This window comes from Bemisia tabaci, chromosome 9 (genome assembly GCF_918797505.1).
Source record: "Bemisia tabaci chromosome 9, PGI_BMITA_v3".
Lineage (NCBI taxonomy): Eukaryota > Metazoa > Arthropoda > Insecta > Hemiptera > Aleyrodidae > Bemisia > Bemisia tabaci.
This window is the reverse complement of record NC_092801.1, coordinates 21753033-21772077: the sequence shown is the minus strand read 5'-3', so window position 1 is coordinate 21772077 and position 19045 is coordinate 21753033. Positions and strand designations below refer to the sequence as shown.

General features: G+C 38.9%; 1 protein-coding gene across 1 annotated transcript in view; it reads left to right on the top strand.

Moving 5' to 3' along the window:
- kuz (zinc-dependent metalloprotease kuz) overlaps positions 1-19045 on the top strand; it is a 63537-nt gene that overhangs the window by 33469 nt on the left and 11023 nt on the right. Inside the window, exons 2-11 of the mRNA XM_072303897.1 lie at positions 7018-7302; positions 9165-9356; positions 10495-10829; positions 11792-11938; positions 12847-13042; positions 13644-13808; positions 14230-14424; positions 15190-15334; positions 15957-16164; positions 17043-17276. Coding sequence (XP_072159998.1) covers positions 7018-7302; positions 9165-9356; positions 10495-10829; positions 11792-11938; positions 12847-13042; positions 13644-13808; positions 14230-14424; positions 15190-15334; positions 15957-16164; positions 17043-17276 — 2102 coding nt within the window. The remainder of the gene's footprint in view (positions 1-7017; positions 7303-9164; positions 9357-10494; positions 10830-11791; positions 11939-12846; positions 13043-13643; positions 13809-14229; positions 14425-15189; positions 15335-15956; positions 16165-17042; positions 17277-19045) is intronic.

The following is a 19045-nucleotide window of genomic DNA, read 5'->3' as shown; positions in this document are numbered from 1 at the left end:
TTTCTCCGACGAATTTCCAAACTTTGTCAGCGGAACCTTCCACCCTGTGACTCGTCCGATACGCTTTCCGATCGGCCGTATTTGGCGATTTTGAGGTTTTTTCACAGGATTCCCGATGAGTGAAGTATCGGACCGGAGACGGCAGTGGCGTGGCGTGCTTTGCGATGTATCGATTATTATGCCATTTAAACCTATGGAAAAGGATCGATAAACAGGGTGTTCGCAGCGAACACCTTAATAATAGATTCTTTACCATAGGTTTAAATGGCATAATAATCGATGTATCGCAAAGCACGCCACGCCACTGGGAGACGGCATGGCAGCAGGAAACAGTGACCCGCGGCCGGTGTTTAGTGGTGCGTCGCCGATCCCTCGTCCACACGAAAGGTGAGCGTCGCCGTGGGGGGGGGGGGGGGGGGGGGGGGTCATGGCCCGCCAAGCGGAAAGAGTAGTGACGAAAATCAGCCGCTCGATCTGGCCGCTGCTGCGTCATCCTGGGTCCTTGGGTGAATCTTAGGGACCTTCGAAGGATCTGAACAGGTGTCCGAACCAAACCTAGGGAACCGAGAACCATCAGGGATTTCAGAAAAACCTGGACTAGTCAGAAAGTGTTTTAATGCAGGAATGACCTGGAAGCAGCGTGCTCAGCGACCGGAAAAGCGTGCAAAAGTCTATTTGGTGGGAATAACCCACGGAAAACATACGCAGGGTTGCCACAGTCAGGGAATACCGGGAAAACCGGGAAATGTCAGGAAATTTTAAAAAGTCAGGGAAAATGACGAAAATGTCATGGAAAAATTATAAAGTCTCCTTAATTTGCTTTCTAGAGTGGGTTTGACGTTCAAAACAACAAATTTTGCCTGAAAACTATTTCTATTTATGTCTTTTTAACCGTCTGCCGTATCTTTCATTGTCAGGGAATTTCGCCAAAATTTGTTAGGGAGAACAGGGAAATGTCAAGGAATTTCATTTTCTAAATTTTTTGGCAACCCTGCAAACGGCATTTGAGGGAGGGAAACCGAAAAATTCAGAAAATTAACGCTTTTTGCATCAGTGACTTTTAAAAAGTTTAAGTTTTGACCGCCTGTGTGATTTTCTTGCTGAATCCTGCCTTTTCTGCATCCCTGCGAACCCAGGATATACCAAAGGCCACGTAATTGTGGATTTGTTTTCTTCGTGAAGTCCAGGATATTAAGAGTAGTGTAACGGGGATGTTGATAGAAGCTTTCAATGATTTTACTAGTAAAATCTGCCTAGGACAGGGTTCTCTGGTAGGTTGGAACGTCAGAGAATTTATGGTGGCCTGGAAAAGTCAGGGAATCCACACGCGAAATCAGAAAATACCGCGAGTATTGCGTCCAGTGGCGTGGCGTGAATTGCGATACATCGATTGTTATGCCATTTGAACATATGGAAAAGGATCGATAAACAGGGTGTTCGCAGCAAACACCTTGATAATCGATTCTTTACCATAGGTTTAAATGGCATAACAATCGATGTATCGCAATTCACGCCACGCCACTGATCGCGTCGGCTCGGCAACTTCAGTCTGTAGCATCCGAAAAAGTGCAATACATGCCGAGGGCGGTTTTCCAGAATTAAGAATTTTTCTCGCAGTGTGGAGTGGGCAGGGTGTCAAGCATCAGGATTTTCCGGATTCTATCAGGATTTGAGTTCAATCAGGATTTACTTCCGATTTAATCAGGATTTGAAGAAAAATTGGTCGTAAAATCAAGATTTGAGAAAAGTCGGCTGTTCGATCGGATTTTTTTATGTTTTCACATACGCTTATGCAGAAATTTTCATTTTTCTCCGCAAAAAATCAGGATTTGATCTGGATTTTGAAAAATTATTAAATCAGGATTCAGCAGCCAAAAATCAGGAAAAATCAGGATTTCCCAAAATGAAAAAAACTAAACACTCTTGGTCTGGATTTTGAAAAATTATTAAATCAGGATTCAGCAGCCAAAAATCAGGAAAAATCAGGATTTCCCAAAATGAAAAAAAACTAGACACCCTGTTTATTCTTTGGGAACCATGTGCAAACGAATGAAATCAATCGATTTTTAACGAGTTCGTTGCGGACACCCTGTTTATCGATCATTTTCCATACGTTTAAAAGGCTGATGAATCAGGAGTTGGAAAAATTATGAAATCAGGATTTAGCAGTCAAAAATCAGGAACTCATTAGGATTTCTCAAAATGAAAACAAAGAAGACATCCCGCTGGGGGAAAATGAAGCTAGTCGCAGGGAAAGTCAAGAAATTGGGAACTGAAAAACGAAATTAAAATGTAACCTCGGGGCTGCTGGTGCAAACTTCTCATCCGCAGAACTTGATACATGGATCGTATTGTCAACGACGCGACGCGACGGTTGCATTCTAATTCTGCATCGGAGACCGTTTTGTTTTGAAAGAGGTGGCCTTACTTTTGCATGGACAGCACGCGTCAAGCAACGTCGACGGCGCTTGAGCATAATCTAATATTTGCCAGTGACTGTAACTCGCGTGGAATTTTTGAGCCGATGACTCACACAAGGTCGGTTGGAAAATGATTGAACCAACAGCGTTGTCGCTTTTCCCTTTAAAATCCATCGGGTTTGCCTCGACGGAGTCAATAACGACGTATTAACCCCTAGGCGTTGCCAAACTTCCTCTGATAAAACTCGAATTTCCTGGTCAGTGTGTCTACAAGTCCGGAATTTTCAGAAAGTCCGGAAATAGTACTGATTTTTAAGGGCGGTTCAGAAGTACTGGAAAAGTGCGGACATTCAGCACAAAGGTCCGGAGTGTTTTCATTTTTTCGTTATATATGTCAGAATTTGAGCGAGAAATCCAAATTTTTGAAATTTTTCGGATTTCGTCAAATGAAAGCACTGAAAAAGAACTGAATTTTTCTGTTGAAGAGGTACTGAATTTCTTGGGAATACACTGAAAAAGTACCGTAAAAGTACTGATTTTTGGCCAGCCTGTTTTAGTAGACACTCTATGTGAAACTCGAATTCCTTCGAACTGACCACGCACATGCCATGCAAAAACCTAATATCTACTTCAGTGTTAGAAGCTCCGACATGTACCTAACTTTTTTTCGATGCCACAATTATCGCAGTTTTTTTTTTCTTTTTCTGTTTTTTTAGTAATACTCTACCGTTTTAGTCTTTTAATGGTGACTTTAAAGGTGTCAAATGGCTCCATAACTCGGAGAATTTTAGGTGTCATGGGAAAACCGCAAATGTCCAGTGTCTATTCCCTATTCCTCTACTGACTAACTTCGGATCACTTTTTAATTCTGCATTTAAAAAATTGATGTAGTTTTCTCATAAATAGACAATTTTTTCTGCAATTTTACCTTTCAAGGAAAAATGTTCATAACTATCGGGGGAAATTTGGCAACTTTAGAATGTTCATACGGCGTTTTTCCATAGCACGGCAGAACTGACACTGACACTGAGTCAGGTCAAGTCGACGACGACGAGATCATAAAAACTCGACACCACCGCGAATTAACTCATGTTGTCGGATTTTTGTTTATTTTGGTGTGCACGAGTGTACTCCTCGGCAGACAATGAGTCATGAGCACCAGTGGCGCAGCGTGCTTCGCGATGTATCGATTGATTTGTCACTTAAACCTATGGAAAAGGATCGATGAACAGGGTGTTCGCTACGAACACCCTAATAATCGATTATTTACCATTGCTGCAAACGGGGAAATATCGATAGTCGATCATTCACGCCTCGCCGCTGATAAACACCAGACAGTTCCAGTGACCTTGAAAAATGAAGTGCTTCGTAAAATGCAGACATTGCGCTGGGTCAAAATCTAAGTAATTAAGGGCAAGGTTGGAATTCAACCGGTAATTAAGCACAAGGAACAGGCTCAGGGATGCAAAATGAATTTTCCTCCAATAAGGAAGTTTCCTGGATTCCCGGTAATTTTGAAAAGCTGGGAAAGAGGAGGAATTAGGAATATTAAAAAGTATTAAAAACTCAGGAAATTTTATTGGTAATACCAGAAAGAATATAAGGAAATTTCTAAAGTAAAATTTTAAAAGACACCCTGATGACTGTGAGTTTTCTCCTATTTCATAAAGAAAGTACCAATCCAGTACCTTAGCAGGATTACGTAGCATGGTGTCAACGATTACGGTGTCAACAAACAGTTTTTCTAAGTTTTTGTTGACACCATGATCATCAAAAAATTAAAATTCTGATTCTTATGAAATATGATCACGGTATCAACGATCGCAACGTTAACGAAACTTAAAACTACCCTCTATAACATCTTTCAAATTTCAAGTCTTGTTTTTCTTGTGTTATTTAATCTAACCTAACCTATCCTAACCTAACGTAACCTTACCCAACTTTACCTTACAAGACCTAACCGACTTTCACAGAACTTAACACTCCCCGACCTTACCCTACCTAACTTAACCCAATCTAACCAACATATCCTGACCTAAACTAATCTAGTCTAACTATACGTGACCCATACCCCTCCTGAACACTAAATTTTCTAATTGTACCCATAAGGAAGATATTTTTCTGTTTGTTGATACCATAATCGTTGACACCATGCTCAGGGCCCATTTTTACGTTTTAATGTCTGAGCACGACGTCAACAATCGTTGACTCCATGATCAGATTTTGGGTTTGTTGACACCATGATCGTTGACACCATGCAACGTTACCCCTAGCGGAACAAGTCTTTTCTCATTTTAGATAGAAAGTTCCTCTAGAATAATGTGAGGGACAGCAAGTCGATGGCCGAAGTGCGGAACCACGTAACTCCATTTGCGATGCTGCAGACTTCTTGTAATCCTTAATTTTTCTTCGTAAAACTAGTCATCGTAACTTCTTGGAAAATTCCTTTTGCTTCTGGAGGGTTAGCAGAAGATTCTATACAAATTTCAAGCGATAAATTTGCCTTGTCTCTCTCCGAAAAAAAAAGGAGCGGAAATTTTGAAACACCGCAGTGGAGATACGTGGTTTCCCTCTCTGGTCATTGTTGTGAATTCCTGACTTCGTCCGAATATTCTCCATTATTTGTCGTCCTTTTTATTTTTCAAAGAACAGCGGCAACGCTGCAGTTATCTCAGCGCGAGCTATCATTAAAGTGCCGCTGGCCGTCACTGCGGACGGGGGGTGGGGTGGGGAGGACGTTCATATCTCTGTTCATTATCAACGGATTGCGTTTCGTCTTCTGGAGCAATATTGAAATGGACCACTAGACAAGGTACGAATTTAAGCATTCTAATATATGTTACCTAACCAAAATTTCACGTGGAACACGATTTGCGCAACGAAAATTACTAAAATCAACTCCTAAGGAAGATTTTAACGTTTTATTTCACGTTGGTTACGGAGAGTCAGCGCGCAATCGCAGTACCGCCGCAGCCAATCACAAGTCACCGCGGCGCACGAGATTTGAACTTCGCCACAACAGAGCCCGCGCAATACAAATTCAGCGGCCAGCGGCAGCTTTCCCGCCCAATTCACTCTTGCTTCGCCAACCGACCAATCACAAGCAAGTTGGTTTCCCGCATTCGCACACAAAGGAAATCTGCATATAAATATACCCGCAAGTCGCTAATTAATTCACTCTGAATGCAGCAGTCGACCAAGAAGCACCTCACTCTCAAGCTCTCAACAAGGATCAAGTCAAATCAAGCCAAGCAAGCAGCTGAAGAAACATCCTAAGGAGCTCAGCAAGAAATTGGCGTTTTTTGGATCAAGACCGAAGTTCAGTTTCCCGTTATATTGGCACCAAGGTCAAGCATTAGCGGTCATCATTACACAGAACGAAGCAAATTCATCATTTCAAGCATTCAAAATTATTCACATTCAAGTCATCTCTATTTCGGACTCATTTTTGTTGCGCGCATCGTATTCTACGTGAAATTTCGGTTAAGAAACCTGAATCAGAATGCTGAAATTCGTACCTTGTCTAGTGGTCCATTGCCTGAGAATTTTCTACCTCAATCTTTTTATTCAAACCTATTTTTGATTTTATGACGGTTGGAAAAAAGGTTTCAAACTATGCATTTTTGTAGGGAAGTGCTTCAATGACGCTGCAATGTAGATATGAAAAATTGCAAATCCAATCCTAAAATTACAAAAATGGCGAAGTTTTATTTTCACTCTGCAAAATCGTCAGTTTGCAGGTAGGCGGTATTGTTCGTTAGCCACCGTTATGTATCTAAGTATGTCGTCTAGTCTGGGTTGAGCTCGATTCCGGATACGATCTACGGTTTATTTCATGGATATACCACCAAACGTGCTCTGTGGGTGGCTGTTTTGCATCTAAAAAAATGAAGGCGTTCGGAAGAGGATTCATCCCTTTCCGCTTTTGTATCTATGTTGTGAGCTTGATTTCGGATACGAATATGATTTACTTCGCGGATACCACTATTCGTACTCTGTCGATGGCCGTGTTGCATCTAAAAAAATGAAGGCGCTCGAAAGATGATACATCCTTCTCCGTTTATGTATCTACGTCGTTTATCCCGTGTTATGAGCTCGATTTCGGATACAACTAATGATTTACTTCAAGCTTACCACTATTCGTGCTCTGTGGATGGCCGTATTGCATCCCAAAAAATTAAGGCGTTCGAAAGAGGATATACCCCTTTCTGCTTATGTATCTATGTCGTTTACAATGAGCGATTAAGGATTTACTTCATGGATACCACTATTCATGCTTTGCGGATGGCCGCGTTGCATCTAAAAAATGAAGGCGTTCGAAAGAGGATACATCCCTTTCCGCGTATGTATCTGTTTCGTTTATTCCATGTTGTGAGCATGATTCCGAACATAACTAGTGTTCCTTCTCCTTGATTCCGGATACGACCGATGATTTACTCAATGGATTTGTGCTCTGGATGACCGTGTTGCATCCAAAAAAATGAAGGCGCTCGAAAGAGGATACATCCCTTTCCGCCTATGTATCTGCGTCGTTTATCCTATGTTGTGGGCGTGATTCCGGATCTAACTAATGTTCCCTCTCTTTCTTGTGTTGCAGCTAAGCGGTTGAACGAGTACATCAGTCACTATGAAGAGCTCTCGTACGACACGAGGGCCGTCGCGCAGTCGCACCACAGGGCGCGGCGATCGGTGACCCGCGGGGATGCGGGGGCCGGGGTGCTGGAGCTGAGGATGGACGGCCACGGGCGGAAGTTCCACCTGCGGCTCCGCAGGGACGTCGCTACTTTTTCCGACGATCTCGTCGTCGAGGACTCGGCCGGCAATGCCGTCCCCTCGCACCACAAGGACCACACCGCCCACATCTACCACGGACACATCGCAGGTGAGAACCTTAACAGGGTGTCTACAAGTCCGGAAATAGTGCTGATTTTTTAAGGGCGGGCCGGAAGTACTGAAAAAGTGCGGAAATTTTGCTGAAAGGCCCGAAATTTTCACCATTTTTGTCATTTTTGTCGCAATGGACCATTAGATGAAGTACGAATTTCAGCATTCTGACACATGTTTCTTGATCAAAATTTCATGTCAAACACGATGCATACAACGAAAATTACCGAAATTAACTCCTTACAAAGATATTTCATGATTCTTGATACGTGAATTCAAACCACCCGCTCATGAAAACTCAATGCTCTACGTGATTCACATCGCGCGCTAATCGTTATCATGACAGTCTCTTCGATATACAAATCTGGCAACCTCAATCTTGACGCTTTGGCTCAGCTATAGCAAATTGCTTACAGTTTGAAAAACACATGGTGGGACATGAAAATTGCTCGACTGAGAAGCTTGCTGAAACCGTTGTAGTGAGCGATTTGATTCACGTAAAGCTTTGAGTTTCTTGTGAGCGGGTAGTTCAAGTTCCTCGTAACCAATGTGAAATAAAAACGTTAATATTTTCGCCAGGAGTTGATTTAAGTAATTTCCGTTGTGCGAATTGTGCTGTACGTGAAATTTTGACTAGGAAACATGTATCAGAATGCTTAAATTCGTACCTTGTCTAGTGGTCCATTTGAGCAAAAAATTCATACTTTTTAAATTTTTCGAATCTTGTCAAATGGAGGTACTGAAAAAGTACTGAATTTTTCTGTTGAGGAGGTACTGAATATCTCGAGAATGTACTGAAAAAGTAATGTAAAAGTACTGATTTTTGGCCAGCCTGTTTTAGTAGACACCCTGTCAAATCAAATTGACGTATTTCTGCCAAACGGAACCAGAGACAGGTGGGCAAGAAAGGGTGTGCTAGTCAGTCGAGGGCCGCGCCGTAAGAATGAATGGGAATGGGTCCGTTGCGCTGGTCCCAGAATCGTGTGTTGATGTCTGATTCTTGTAGATTAGCTAAAAATAATAAGATCCGTCCTAACAGCAACTCTTTACGTTCGCAACATTAACCGAGATATCGCCCTTTGAAAATTCGGGTTTTTTGACGTCATCCACCGCGGTTGTGGTACCACTGGTTTCTTCCACCTTTCTTTCATCAGTCAGTGTGACGCACTTTTGCACTAGTTACTCAACTTAAAACTCGGATGAGAGCAAGGTTGAAGAAACCAAGGGTGTCACTTCCGCGGTGGATGACGTCCTAAACCGAGTTTTTCTAAGCGTGATATCTCTGTTACTATTGAACGTAAAAAGTTGCTGTTTGGACAGATCTGATTATTTTTAGCTAATCTGCAAGAATCAAGCATCATAACACGATTCTGTGACCAGCGCAACTGACCCATTTCTCCACCATAACCCAATTCAATAGTAGCTCAAGGTTGCAGGATTTTTTAACAAATCGAAAACCTACATTCCGGGGGGGGGGGGGGGGGGTCAAGAATTCGATATCAGAATGAAAAGGGTGACCAGGGCCGGATTAGCGCTCAGGGGTCCGGGGCGCTGCGCTGCCCTAGTCATTAGAGGCCCCATGACACCCAAAATTCCAGGCGTACTTTTCATCCGTAGTCTTTTATACTTAAGTAATTAATTTTTTTTTTTTTTTTAAAATTTTTTGTTACTCATTTGCGACAAAATTCATTTGTATCGCATGCATTGCATAATAAGTATTTTTTATCCCATCGGAAATTTTTATGAAACAATTTTAGTAAACATTTAGTTTTGTTCGCATGAGCTCTAATGTATCTAATATCTCAAGTCGACTAACAGAGACAAGTATATTTGAATGAAATTGGATTTTCTATCTTGCAGGTGAACCTGACAGTCACGTGTTTGGTTCAATCTTGGATGGAGTTTTTGAGGGCAAAATCATATCATCCAATGGAGATGCCTACTACATCGAGAAAACATCTAGGTATTTCCCGCAAGACCATAACAACACATTTCATTCAATCATATATAAAGAATCAGATGTAGAAGATCCATATCAACATGTTAGAGAGGGTAAGTGACTGAACTATTGGCTTCTCTGTTTCTTCCTTTTTTCATGCACTTATAAGAAGATAGGCAAGTTTGATATTAGTCTTTTATAGTGATATTATTACCGATATTAGCCCTTGTCACATCATCAAACTGAGGATCAAGACAAAGTTATGTGGTTAATTCAACCCATGCTCCAACCAATGAGAGCTCCTCATTGGCATAATCTTGACAATTTGACCCTGTAACAATGCCTTATTTATGAAAGAAGGAGAAATGCTAATTTCGCCTCTCCGAACCAGCGAATTCAAGAGTTTCAATACAATTGATGCATATGATGATTAAACGCCTTTTTTCATCTAGGCCAATTCTCTGGGTATTTCAGGAACAACATATGTGCAATTGATTTTCAAGCCCAGTTACATTTTTTCTCAATGCATCCAAGCATTTTACTCCTTGACTATAAATGCTGCTCAAGTATATAATCATTAAAATTTTTTATCATGTTCTGTAAAGGAACAACACACAAGGAAGTATGAAAAGACTGAGAAAAAAATGAGAAAAACCAACTATGAATTCATTTAATCTTGAAAATTTGTATTGAAAAACTCACCCTTCCATTGGGTGTGGTGGTTCAAGCGTGAATTTTTCGATATAAATTTTCAAAATTAAGTAACAGCTTTTACGATCTTATTTAAATTAAAAGATGGTGAGTGCCAATTATGAATTTTATGTTTGTGAAGAGTAGTGTTTCAGTAGGTTGACGCAGAAAAATTAAATCTAAGTTTAAATCCACATCTCCACCCATCCTCTTTCTGTGTGAAAAATGTATCTGTTTTGTTGTTGTTATCACTCTGTTAAGTTGCGCGATTTGAAAAACGCATTCTGTTAATGAGTTCGCTGTTCTCTTTAATTTTTTTTGTTCATGAGCCTTCGTATCTGCTCCAAACATGTTTGTCCTCGTTAAAATCTAACGCTTAGACAATTTTTAACATTTTTACCGATGGTGGCAAAAGGTACAGAACACATCTAGGCTAATCAACGAAGAAAGAGCATCTTCGACCCACTTTAAATATTTTGTTTTAAAATCATCTAAGATGTAATATGCGCAACTTTAATTATGTTTAAACCTAATTTCTTAATTTTTTCATCATGATCACAGGTCACCCGTCAGGCTGTGGGGTCACAGAGTCAGTGGCACAGTGGATGTCCTCTGTCCAGAACAGCGCAGTGGAAGAAGAAGAAGACTTTGATGACACCAGCGACATGCTGTCGAATCCAAACCGCAAACCAGCAGGGAGGGAAGACATTACCAGCAACGCTATTCCTCAGTCATCAGACTCGGAGGACAAATGGGAGTCACCCCTGAATAAATACTCAAAGGAGGCCAACCACTACCGCTCCAAAAGGGCCACTCGCCCGAAAGAAGAGAATAGAAATACTTGCTCACTCTTCATTCAAACAGATCCTTTGATCTGGAGGCACATCTCAGAGCAGGTACAAACTGCACCTTTTTGTAGATATCGCACGCACATTGTTGGCAGCATTTAGATGCTCATTCTGTAATGAAAGTTATCTTTTTTAGGCAAAGTAAAGCTCTAAGCTGCTCTACGCTCAAAGTATAACCCATAACTTCAACTTTTCAATGCCCTCCTGCTTACAAAACTATGATGAAAAGAAAGAGCTAATAAAAGAACTAAAGGAATGATCCCAAGCATTTCTAAAACTTCTAAAAAAATTATGTCAGAATTCTGCATTCTACCTTTTTAATGAGTTCCTTGAAGAAGTAATTGAAGTCATGAAATATTACTGTTTCTAATGATTTTATGAAGAAACTGAAAACTAACATATGTTCTATCTGAATTTCGATTTACAATTTGTAACAATTTAGTTTTCCTGTTCAACCACACTTCTGACTTTTACCATAAGCTTAATTAAGCTTCTTATGTACTAAAATTGTAAAATAAATTAAACAAAATAACTGCTGATAGCATGAGTAAATAGAGGTGAAATGAGCCTTCCAAAGCTGTGCTCCTACTGTAAACTTAAAGCTTAGGAGCCATTTTGCCATCAAGTTTAATTTTAGGAGTCATCTAGAGTTTTTCTAATGCAGTCAAAATATTTTTAAGAGTCATATTTGGCCCGTACCTTTTATTTTAAGGCGCCAAACCTTTTGCTGGTGGCATCTGGTGAAATTAAAGTTCTCAGATTCTATTGTCAGAGTTGTATGTGGGCTGATCATGTTTACTTAATTGAAGTGTCATCATCAACCCTTGCTTTTCGGCTGAATCGCCCATTATCTCGCCTGTTTTTGGAGCAGTTTGTGCTCTTTTTCTTGCTCAGACTTTAATAAGCTCCTGGTCTAAACCATTATATTTTTACAAATACTCATAACAAAAATTGTCGAACACTACATTGTTTTTCGTAAAATTCAAATGCTTCTCTTTTTTTGTTCTCAGGTGAATTATGATGCTGAAAAAACCAGGGAGGAGATTCTTTCTCTCATAGCACATCATGTTACCGCTGTGAATTACATTTATAGGGATACAAAATTTGATGGGCGCTACGAGCATCGTAATATCAAATTTGAAGTGCAACGAATTAAGGTAAATTCTTCTTATAATTTTCATCCTTGTAAGCACTCATGGTCTCAGCATAAAGATTAGCCGAACTATTGACACCCCCAAGATAAGAAAAAGTTTGAATAATCTGGGAGTCATTTCTAACAAACTTATTATGATAGTTTTTATTTCTAAAACAACATCACATGTGACCAGACTTAAATATTTCCAAAATAAATTGAAAGCAATTACAGTAAAATCGCATGCACTTAAATATTCATTTACAGTTACCCTATTCTGTGCATTGGTTAGAGAAAGTGAACTGCCAAGAGAAACTAAAGTAGACGGTTAGGACACTGTTATTCCTCACATAAAGAAATTCTGGAGTGTAATAGACTCTGTTAGGTGGTGTATCAAACTTTCTTATGTATTTTTGGAAGCAAATACCTTATTGTTGTAAGCTTTTACTAGTTTATTTAGCTTTCTACTAACTGCAAGTCCAAATCTTTCACATCAACTACATATCCAACATTAACAAAAGAAAAATATGATCATGCAGTATCGCGGGGGGTGTTCAAACGAGTTCTTGCCGGAACACTATCGACATCGTCTCTTATTGAAACTGGCGGCAGTACCGACAGTGGCGATGATATTGACAACAGCCGGCCTTATCGGATTTTTGAGAGCTCGCACTCAATGCATTATTGCCCCGTGTGTCGGTTTATCAGATTGCCTGGCGCGGCGGCGTGTAAAATAGATGTACAAATGGCAACAGCTTATTTTCATCAGCTCCAAAAACTCTGATCGCTATCGGCAAGAGCGCTCTTATCGTAACTTTTTCTTAACGGAACTGTTTCGGTAGCTTACCGACAACCGATAGAACAGCCCTAAGTATCGCTGCTCTTTAATTTAAGTCCTGTTCTTGGTGTCTAATTATGGCTCTGCTTTTACAGATTGACGATGACTCACCATGCCAGCCAATGTATAGAGGAGAACCGAATCCCTTCTGTATGGAAAACATTGATGTCTCAAATTTCCTGAATCTCCACTCCTTGGGCAACCACGAAGATTTCTGCCTTGCTTATGTTTTCACCTACAGGGACTTCAACGGTGGCACGCTAGGTCTTGCTTGGGTTGCCAGTGCTACAGGTAAGTTTTTCCTTTGAATAAGTTGGGATCTTCACTCAATTCTTCCCATTATTTTCAAAATACTACGGGTAAAACTAGTGTTGGATGTTCAAAATTAACATAGCCCTCTCATTTTAATGGATCTGAAATCTTATTGAATGCGATTTTTTTTTATGAATTTTTTCCCAAAATGCTCGCACAATTGAGAGCCTAGCTAAATGTTTCACCCCCCCCCCCCCCCCACAAGAGTTAGTATCAGGGATGTTGTCTGACTACAGTTGTTACACTCAAAATGTGTATTGCTAAATTTATTCATATTTTATCAAACATTTAGAACAAACCCAAGTGCAACTTATATCACATTTTTCATCAAGAATTCTAACATACAGTAGAAACCAAAGTAGAAAAATGAACACAGGGTTGAGATAATTTTACTAACAAAATTTGATAGTCTGTAAAAAGGACAAAGTACTAAACGAAGTAATGGCAATGACAAAATCACACCGAGTAGTAAAATTCAGGGAATTAATCTGAATATAACTTTCTGAAGGCAGAAAATCTGTCTTGCAGCTATAGAGTTTAAAAACTGAGTGTCTATAAAGCTTCAATTGTTTCTTCATAGGTGCATCTGGTGGAATCTGTGAGAAGTACAAAACATACACCGAGACAGTCGGAGGTTTATATCAATCTACTAAAAGAAGCTTGAATACGGGTATCATCACGTTCGTAAACTACAACAGTAGGGTGCCACCTAAAGTATCACAGCTCACATTAGCGCATGAAATAGGTTAGTATACATAGGTACTTGCATCTATTTTATTTGAAGTACAAAAGATTTCCAGAATTATTACTTCATTCTCCTTTTCAATCCAAAACACTGAACAAAGTTAAAGTTGAATTTGTTTTAATTGGAAATTTGAAGTACAGTTATGACTAAAAGCTCATGAAGATTACCATTGAATTAAAATGTTAAATTTAGCAAAATGCCTAAATGAGTGCAAAGGTATGCCAGTGTAACTTTATTAATTAACACCGCTAATTCTAAAACAGAATGTTTATTTACAGTATTTATATTATATTATTTACTATTATTTCCCTCACTTCTACATGTATTATTGCCACCTCTGATTCATTTCAATTTTTTTACTTTAACTTTTTATTTCATTAAATGCTGCCGATTTTCACTTTCTTGAAATTATGTTTTGCAGGTCATAATTTTGGGTCACCTCATGACTATCCTCTCGACTGTCGGCCTGGAGGTCTATATGGCAATTATATCATGTTTGCCTCAGCAACAAGTGGTGACCGTCCTAATAATAGTAAATTTTCATCTTGTAGTATTGGGAATATTAGTAGTGTTCTAGATGCAATTGAGGATAAGAAGAAAAGAAACTGCTTCAAAGGTAAATTGTGAATTCCTATTTACACGTTTCAGTTTTCGTCCCAAGCAAACAACAAACTTACTGTAACTCGATTCTAAGTTTCTTGTCTTAGAACGTATAAGTTTTCTCAAGAAATAAAAAGCAGCACTGATCTTTTTTTTTACATTACTCAAAGAATATGACAACGCAAGTAAATAAAATTGTAAATAACATACCTGAAGCGTAAATATTCAAGCCAAAAGTCCGACTGTTCCAATTGAAATTAACTATTATTTGGACTGTTGCGGACACAGATCAATTTGTTTTTATTCATCAGTAACAGGGTATGTATCTCATAGCACTTTGAACGAGGGACGACTCATTAGAAATTGCAATTTTCACTTTAAAATTGTTTTTCTTCCATTTCAGCCTGTTATATTAAGAATAATTCACCCGAGGTTAGGCAGTCTGCCTCAATAAGTATGAGGCATTTCACCAGAATTTAAAAGAAAAAACGTAATGTTGCCAACATGAAAGAAACACCTCTTCATTGCGAGTGTCGTGCAACTTCTCTTTCATTGAAATTTCATCTTGTGAGCTCTTAGCCACGCCAAAATAATAGTAAATTTTGCTCTGCTGCAAATAGATTCCCTGTGTGAATACATTGTCTTGTCCTGCAAAATTCTTCCACAATTCAGAGAAAAGAATCTAACTCTTAGAATCTATTCCTTTCTTTGTAAATGAATTTTGTGTGACTGATTCCAATTTGTCATCAAGTTAGTCTGATTGTGTTGCTTTTGTTCACAGCGTCCGAGGGTGCTTTCTGTGGGAACAAAATTGTCGAAGCCGGAGAGGAATGCGATTGCGGCTATGATTACAATGAGTGCAATGATAGGTGCTGCTATCCAAGAATATTGAATGAACACGATAGAGAAAATACTACCGCCAAGGGGTGAGATTCCTTCCAAAATAGAATTTTTGTTTATTTATAAAAATCATTAGGCGATAGCCCAATTACAAGGTTAACAAGGTAAAAACGAAAAAGAGAAAACAGAAAAAACAGTAAGTAGGAACAACAAGAAGCAGATAAGAGGATTTAACGACTTAGAATAAAATTAACAATGAGATGAGACTTTAATCAAGGAAAATTCTTAGGATAAGATTCATTTGAATGGGTTATCCAATATTAGTTAAAATTAATTAATTACAATGGCATTTTAATACAAATATGTTTAATTTAAATAAATAATCAGTTTTCAAATTTAATAGATTTTAATAAAATCAACTTATGATTCAGTTTATCAATTATGTATTTCATTTCTTTCCAGTATCATTTATTATATATCAGTGATAGATTTATATGAATCCAGTTAGAACAGTTTGAATTTACCAATTTTATACTTAGTGAAAGCTAATGTCTTTTCTACATATTCATTTTGGAAATTTTCGAAATGTCTAATGTATATAACACTGGCTTTTGATGAGAAATCATGTCTTGCGATGCCTTAATCCTTACAATATCTGAAGATCTTGTTTTCACAAATACTAAGTTTTTTGCGTTTGATGTTATGTAGGTGTGGCCGACGGATTAACACAGAGTGTAGTCCCTCACAAGGACCATGTTGTTACAGTAATACTTGCAAGTTTATTCCTATATCGCACAGCGTGCAATGCAAGTCAGAATCGGATTGCAGCTGGAGCTCAACGTGCTCTGGTCGTTCTCCGGAGTGTCCACCACCACCCCCGAAAGCTAACAAAACTCGCTGCAACGAAGGCACTCAGGTAAGCACGGTATTAGTTGCAGCTTTGAGGTTTAAGAGTGAAAATATGCTTTGATTATGAATGCTGCGATCAGGCAGGTGATCGTGAAACATTAGATAATAATTTGATTAAAGCAAAGAGATGTTTTTAGATGGAGAATTTGAGTGTCATTTTCAACTGGGACTTTTTTTTTTTTTTTTTTTTTTTTCGTAAATCCTTGAAGAAGACTCTCTGTTAGAAAACCTAAAGATATTAAAGTAATTGAAGAAAGTAAAGATTTTAAATTAAGGGTGTAACTCTAAGTAATTTGAGAATAAATCAACAAGTGCCCATCACATTCACCATTCAAAAATAGATGTGAAAATCCAAGATTTAAGGCTTTTTGCCTTTCCAGGTTATCATGACAACTTTGAAGTTTTTTGTGGTTATAAAGTCAGTCATAAGTTGAGAAGTACTTTTGACACCTGACGTTAATGGAGAACTTAAAGAATAAATTTGTCAAATCCTAAATTTTAATGTCATTGATCTCTATCCTCTTATTATTGACTGATCATATATTATCGGTGAGTTAGATGTTTTTCGACTGCCCAAAGTCAAAGTTTGAAGCAGCTAAGCTAAATTCTATCCTTGGGCTCCTACCCCTAGATGGCAAGTGCCAAACTTGTGGAAATCAAAATTTTTGCCAAGGAAGCTGTGGAACATTTCAAAAAAAGACACTTAATTTTCCTAGAATTGCTGTCCCATTTCAATTCATTGATCGAATTTTAAAAAATAAATAAGCTAAAGACTGCAGATCTTCCCCAAAATTGTCAATTTCCATTGATTTACATTTTCTTTTTGTAAAAATTAACTGACCTCCTGACGAGTTTTTTTTTTAATGAGCTTTTTCATTTTTGTAGCTGTGCATCAACGGTGAGTGCACTGGGTCAATATGTCTTGAGTGGGGACTGCATGAGTGTTTCTTGACGTCTCATATCATCCCCAACATCGACAAACGCAAACTGTGTGAGCTAGCCTGCATGAACGGGACCAATCCGGACACTTGCCGGTCAACCTCCGAGTTTGCTGCAGCTGTAGGTTTACCACCAGGCGGAATCAGTCTCCGACCTGGATCTCCGTGTGATAATTTTCAGGTATACATTTTCTCCAGTTGTGTTCATGGAAGCTCTACCTCTTTACTGCTATGGCAGGTTTTCCTCTGTCCTATACGCTATCGTACAAAAATGGTAGGAATGATATTCTCAGAAAATAGGATTTTCCATGGGTTATTAAACTAACGTAACATCGTTGCATGGAGCCTAGCAATATCTCATTTCAGTCACTTCATTTTCGCCACCATGATGAAAGCAGCAATGTGGTAGTAGTATAGTCAGCAGTCAATAGGGCTAGCCATTTAGAATCTTCCATGTTGCATCCTTGCAGCCGAATCCCGAATCTCTAGTGCTTGCTCACTCATTTTTACAATGAATGTATATGTTACTGTCAAAATGCGTAATTCAGTGAATGTATAGAATAACGGGCGGTTTAAGTTAAAGTATGAAATGACATTTCTACTTCATAACTCAACTAGTTATTGCATAGAATAAGTGGTTATTCTGTAAATTAATGAAGACCGATCAGTGAAATCATTCAATGGTATTAATTTAAGTTTGTCATGTAACAAGGAAACCCGCGATTAATTAACTAGTTAATGTATAGAATAGCGGATTATTATGTACTTTCACAGTAACATATACAGCGGTGATTCCAGAACCCCCGTAATATTTTTTCTTGAAAACGGCGGAGAATGAGACGGGACCACAACTTTCATAGTAAATCGACCAAAGAATGAATGAAAGTATTATCAGCCCCCAAAAAGGCCCCATGGGGGGGTTTTTGGGGGGGGAGCCCACCACGATTCTCGCATATTTTCAAAATGGAAGGGTATGTTTTGGACTTTGGATTGGGAATATACGGTAAAAAAATAAGAACATTTTGTTCTTGCACTTTTTCCCTAAACCCCCATTTCTTGGAGTTATGGGGATTTTTGGGGCAATTTTCAAATTCGAACATTGTAGCGGCCAAATCATCAAATTTCAAAATCTAAACAAATCTCTGAAGGAGAGGTCAATACCTTTTTATGATGTGACACCATGACCCTGTTGCTCAAAATAAAAAAAAAAAAAAAAAAATTTTGGGGGCCAAGACCCCAAAAATTTTGGGGCTTTGGAGGGCCATGATTCGAAAATGTCCGAAGGCAAGGTATGTTTTGATTCTGATTTGAATTTACGCGAAAGTTAGCAGAATGATATAACGCATGAATGTTTGCTCAATTTTTTTTTTACCCCTTCTATTTTGTCCAAAAATACCGGTTCATATGGGGAAATGGAGATTTCAGTAATTTGGAGCAAATAGGGTAATGCGGTAATATCAATTCTGGTAACTTTTCGCGTAGAATCAAATTCTGAAGCCAAAAACTACCTTGCCTTTTGACATTTTCGGGACTCATGGCACTCCAAGCCCCAAAATTTATTGGGGGGTCGCTCGTGGCCCAAAATTTTGGAGCAACAGGGGTCATGTGTCACATCAATAAAAAGGTATTGACCTCTCTCTTTCAGGCGATTTTTAGATTTTGAAATTTGGAGATGATTGGCCGCTTGCATTAGGTCGATTGAAAATTGCCAGAACAAATGCCCATAACTCCAAAAAATGGGGTTTTAGGGTAACAAGAGCAAAGACAAATGTTCTTACTTTTTTTACCTTTCAGATACCGAATCCAAGTCAAAAATATACCCTTCCTATATTGAAAATTGCGGAGAGAACGGTGGGGGTCCCCCAAAACCCCCAGGGTGCCAATTTTGGGGGGGCTGAAAATCTTTCATTCGATTCTTATGGGGTGATTTTACCCTATGAAAGTTTTGTC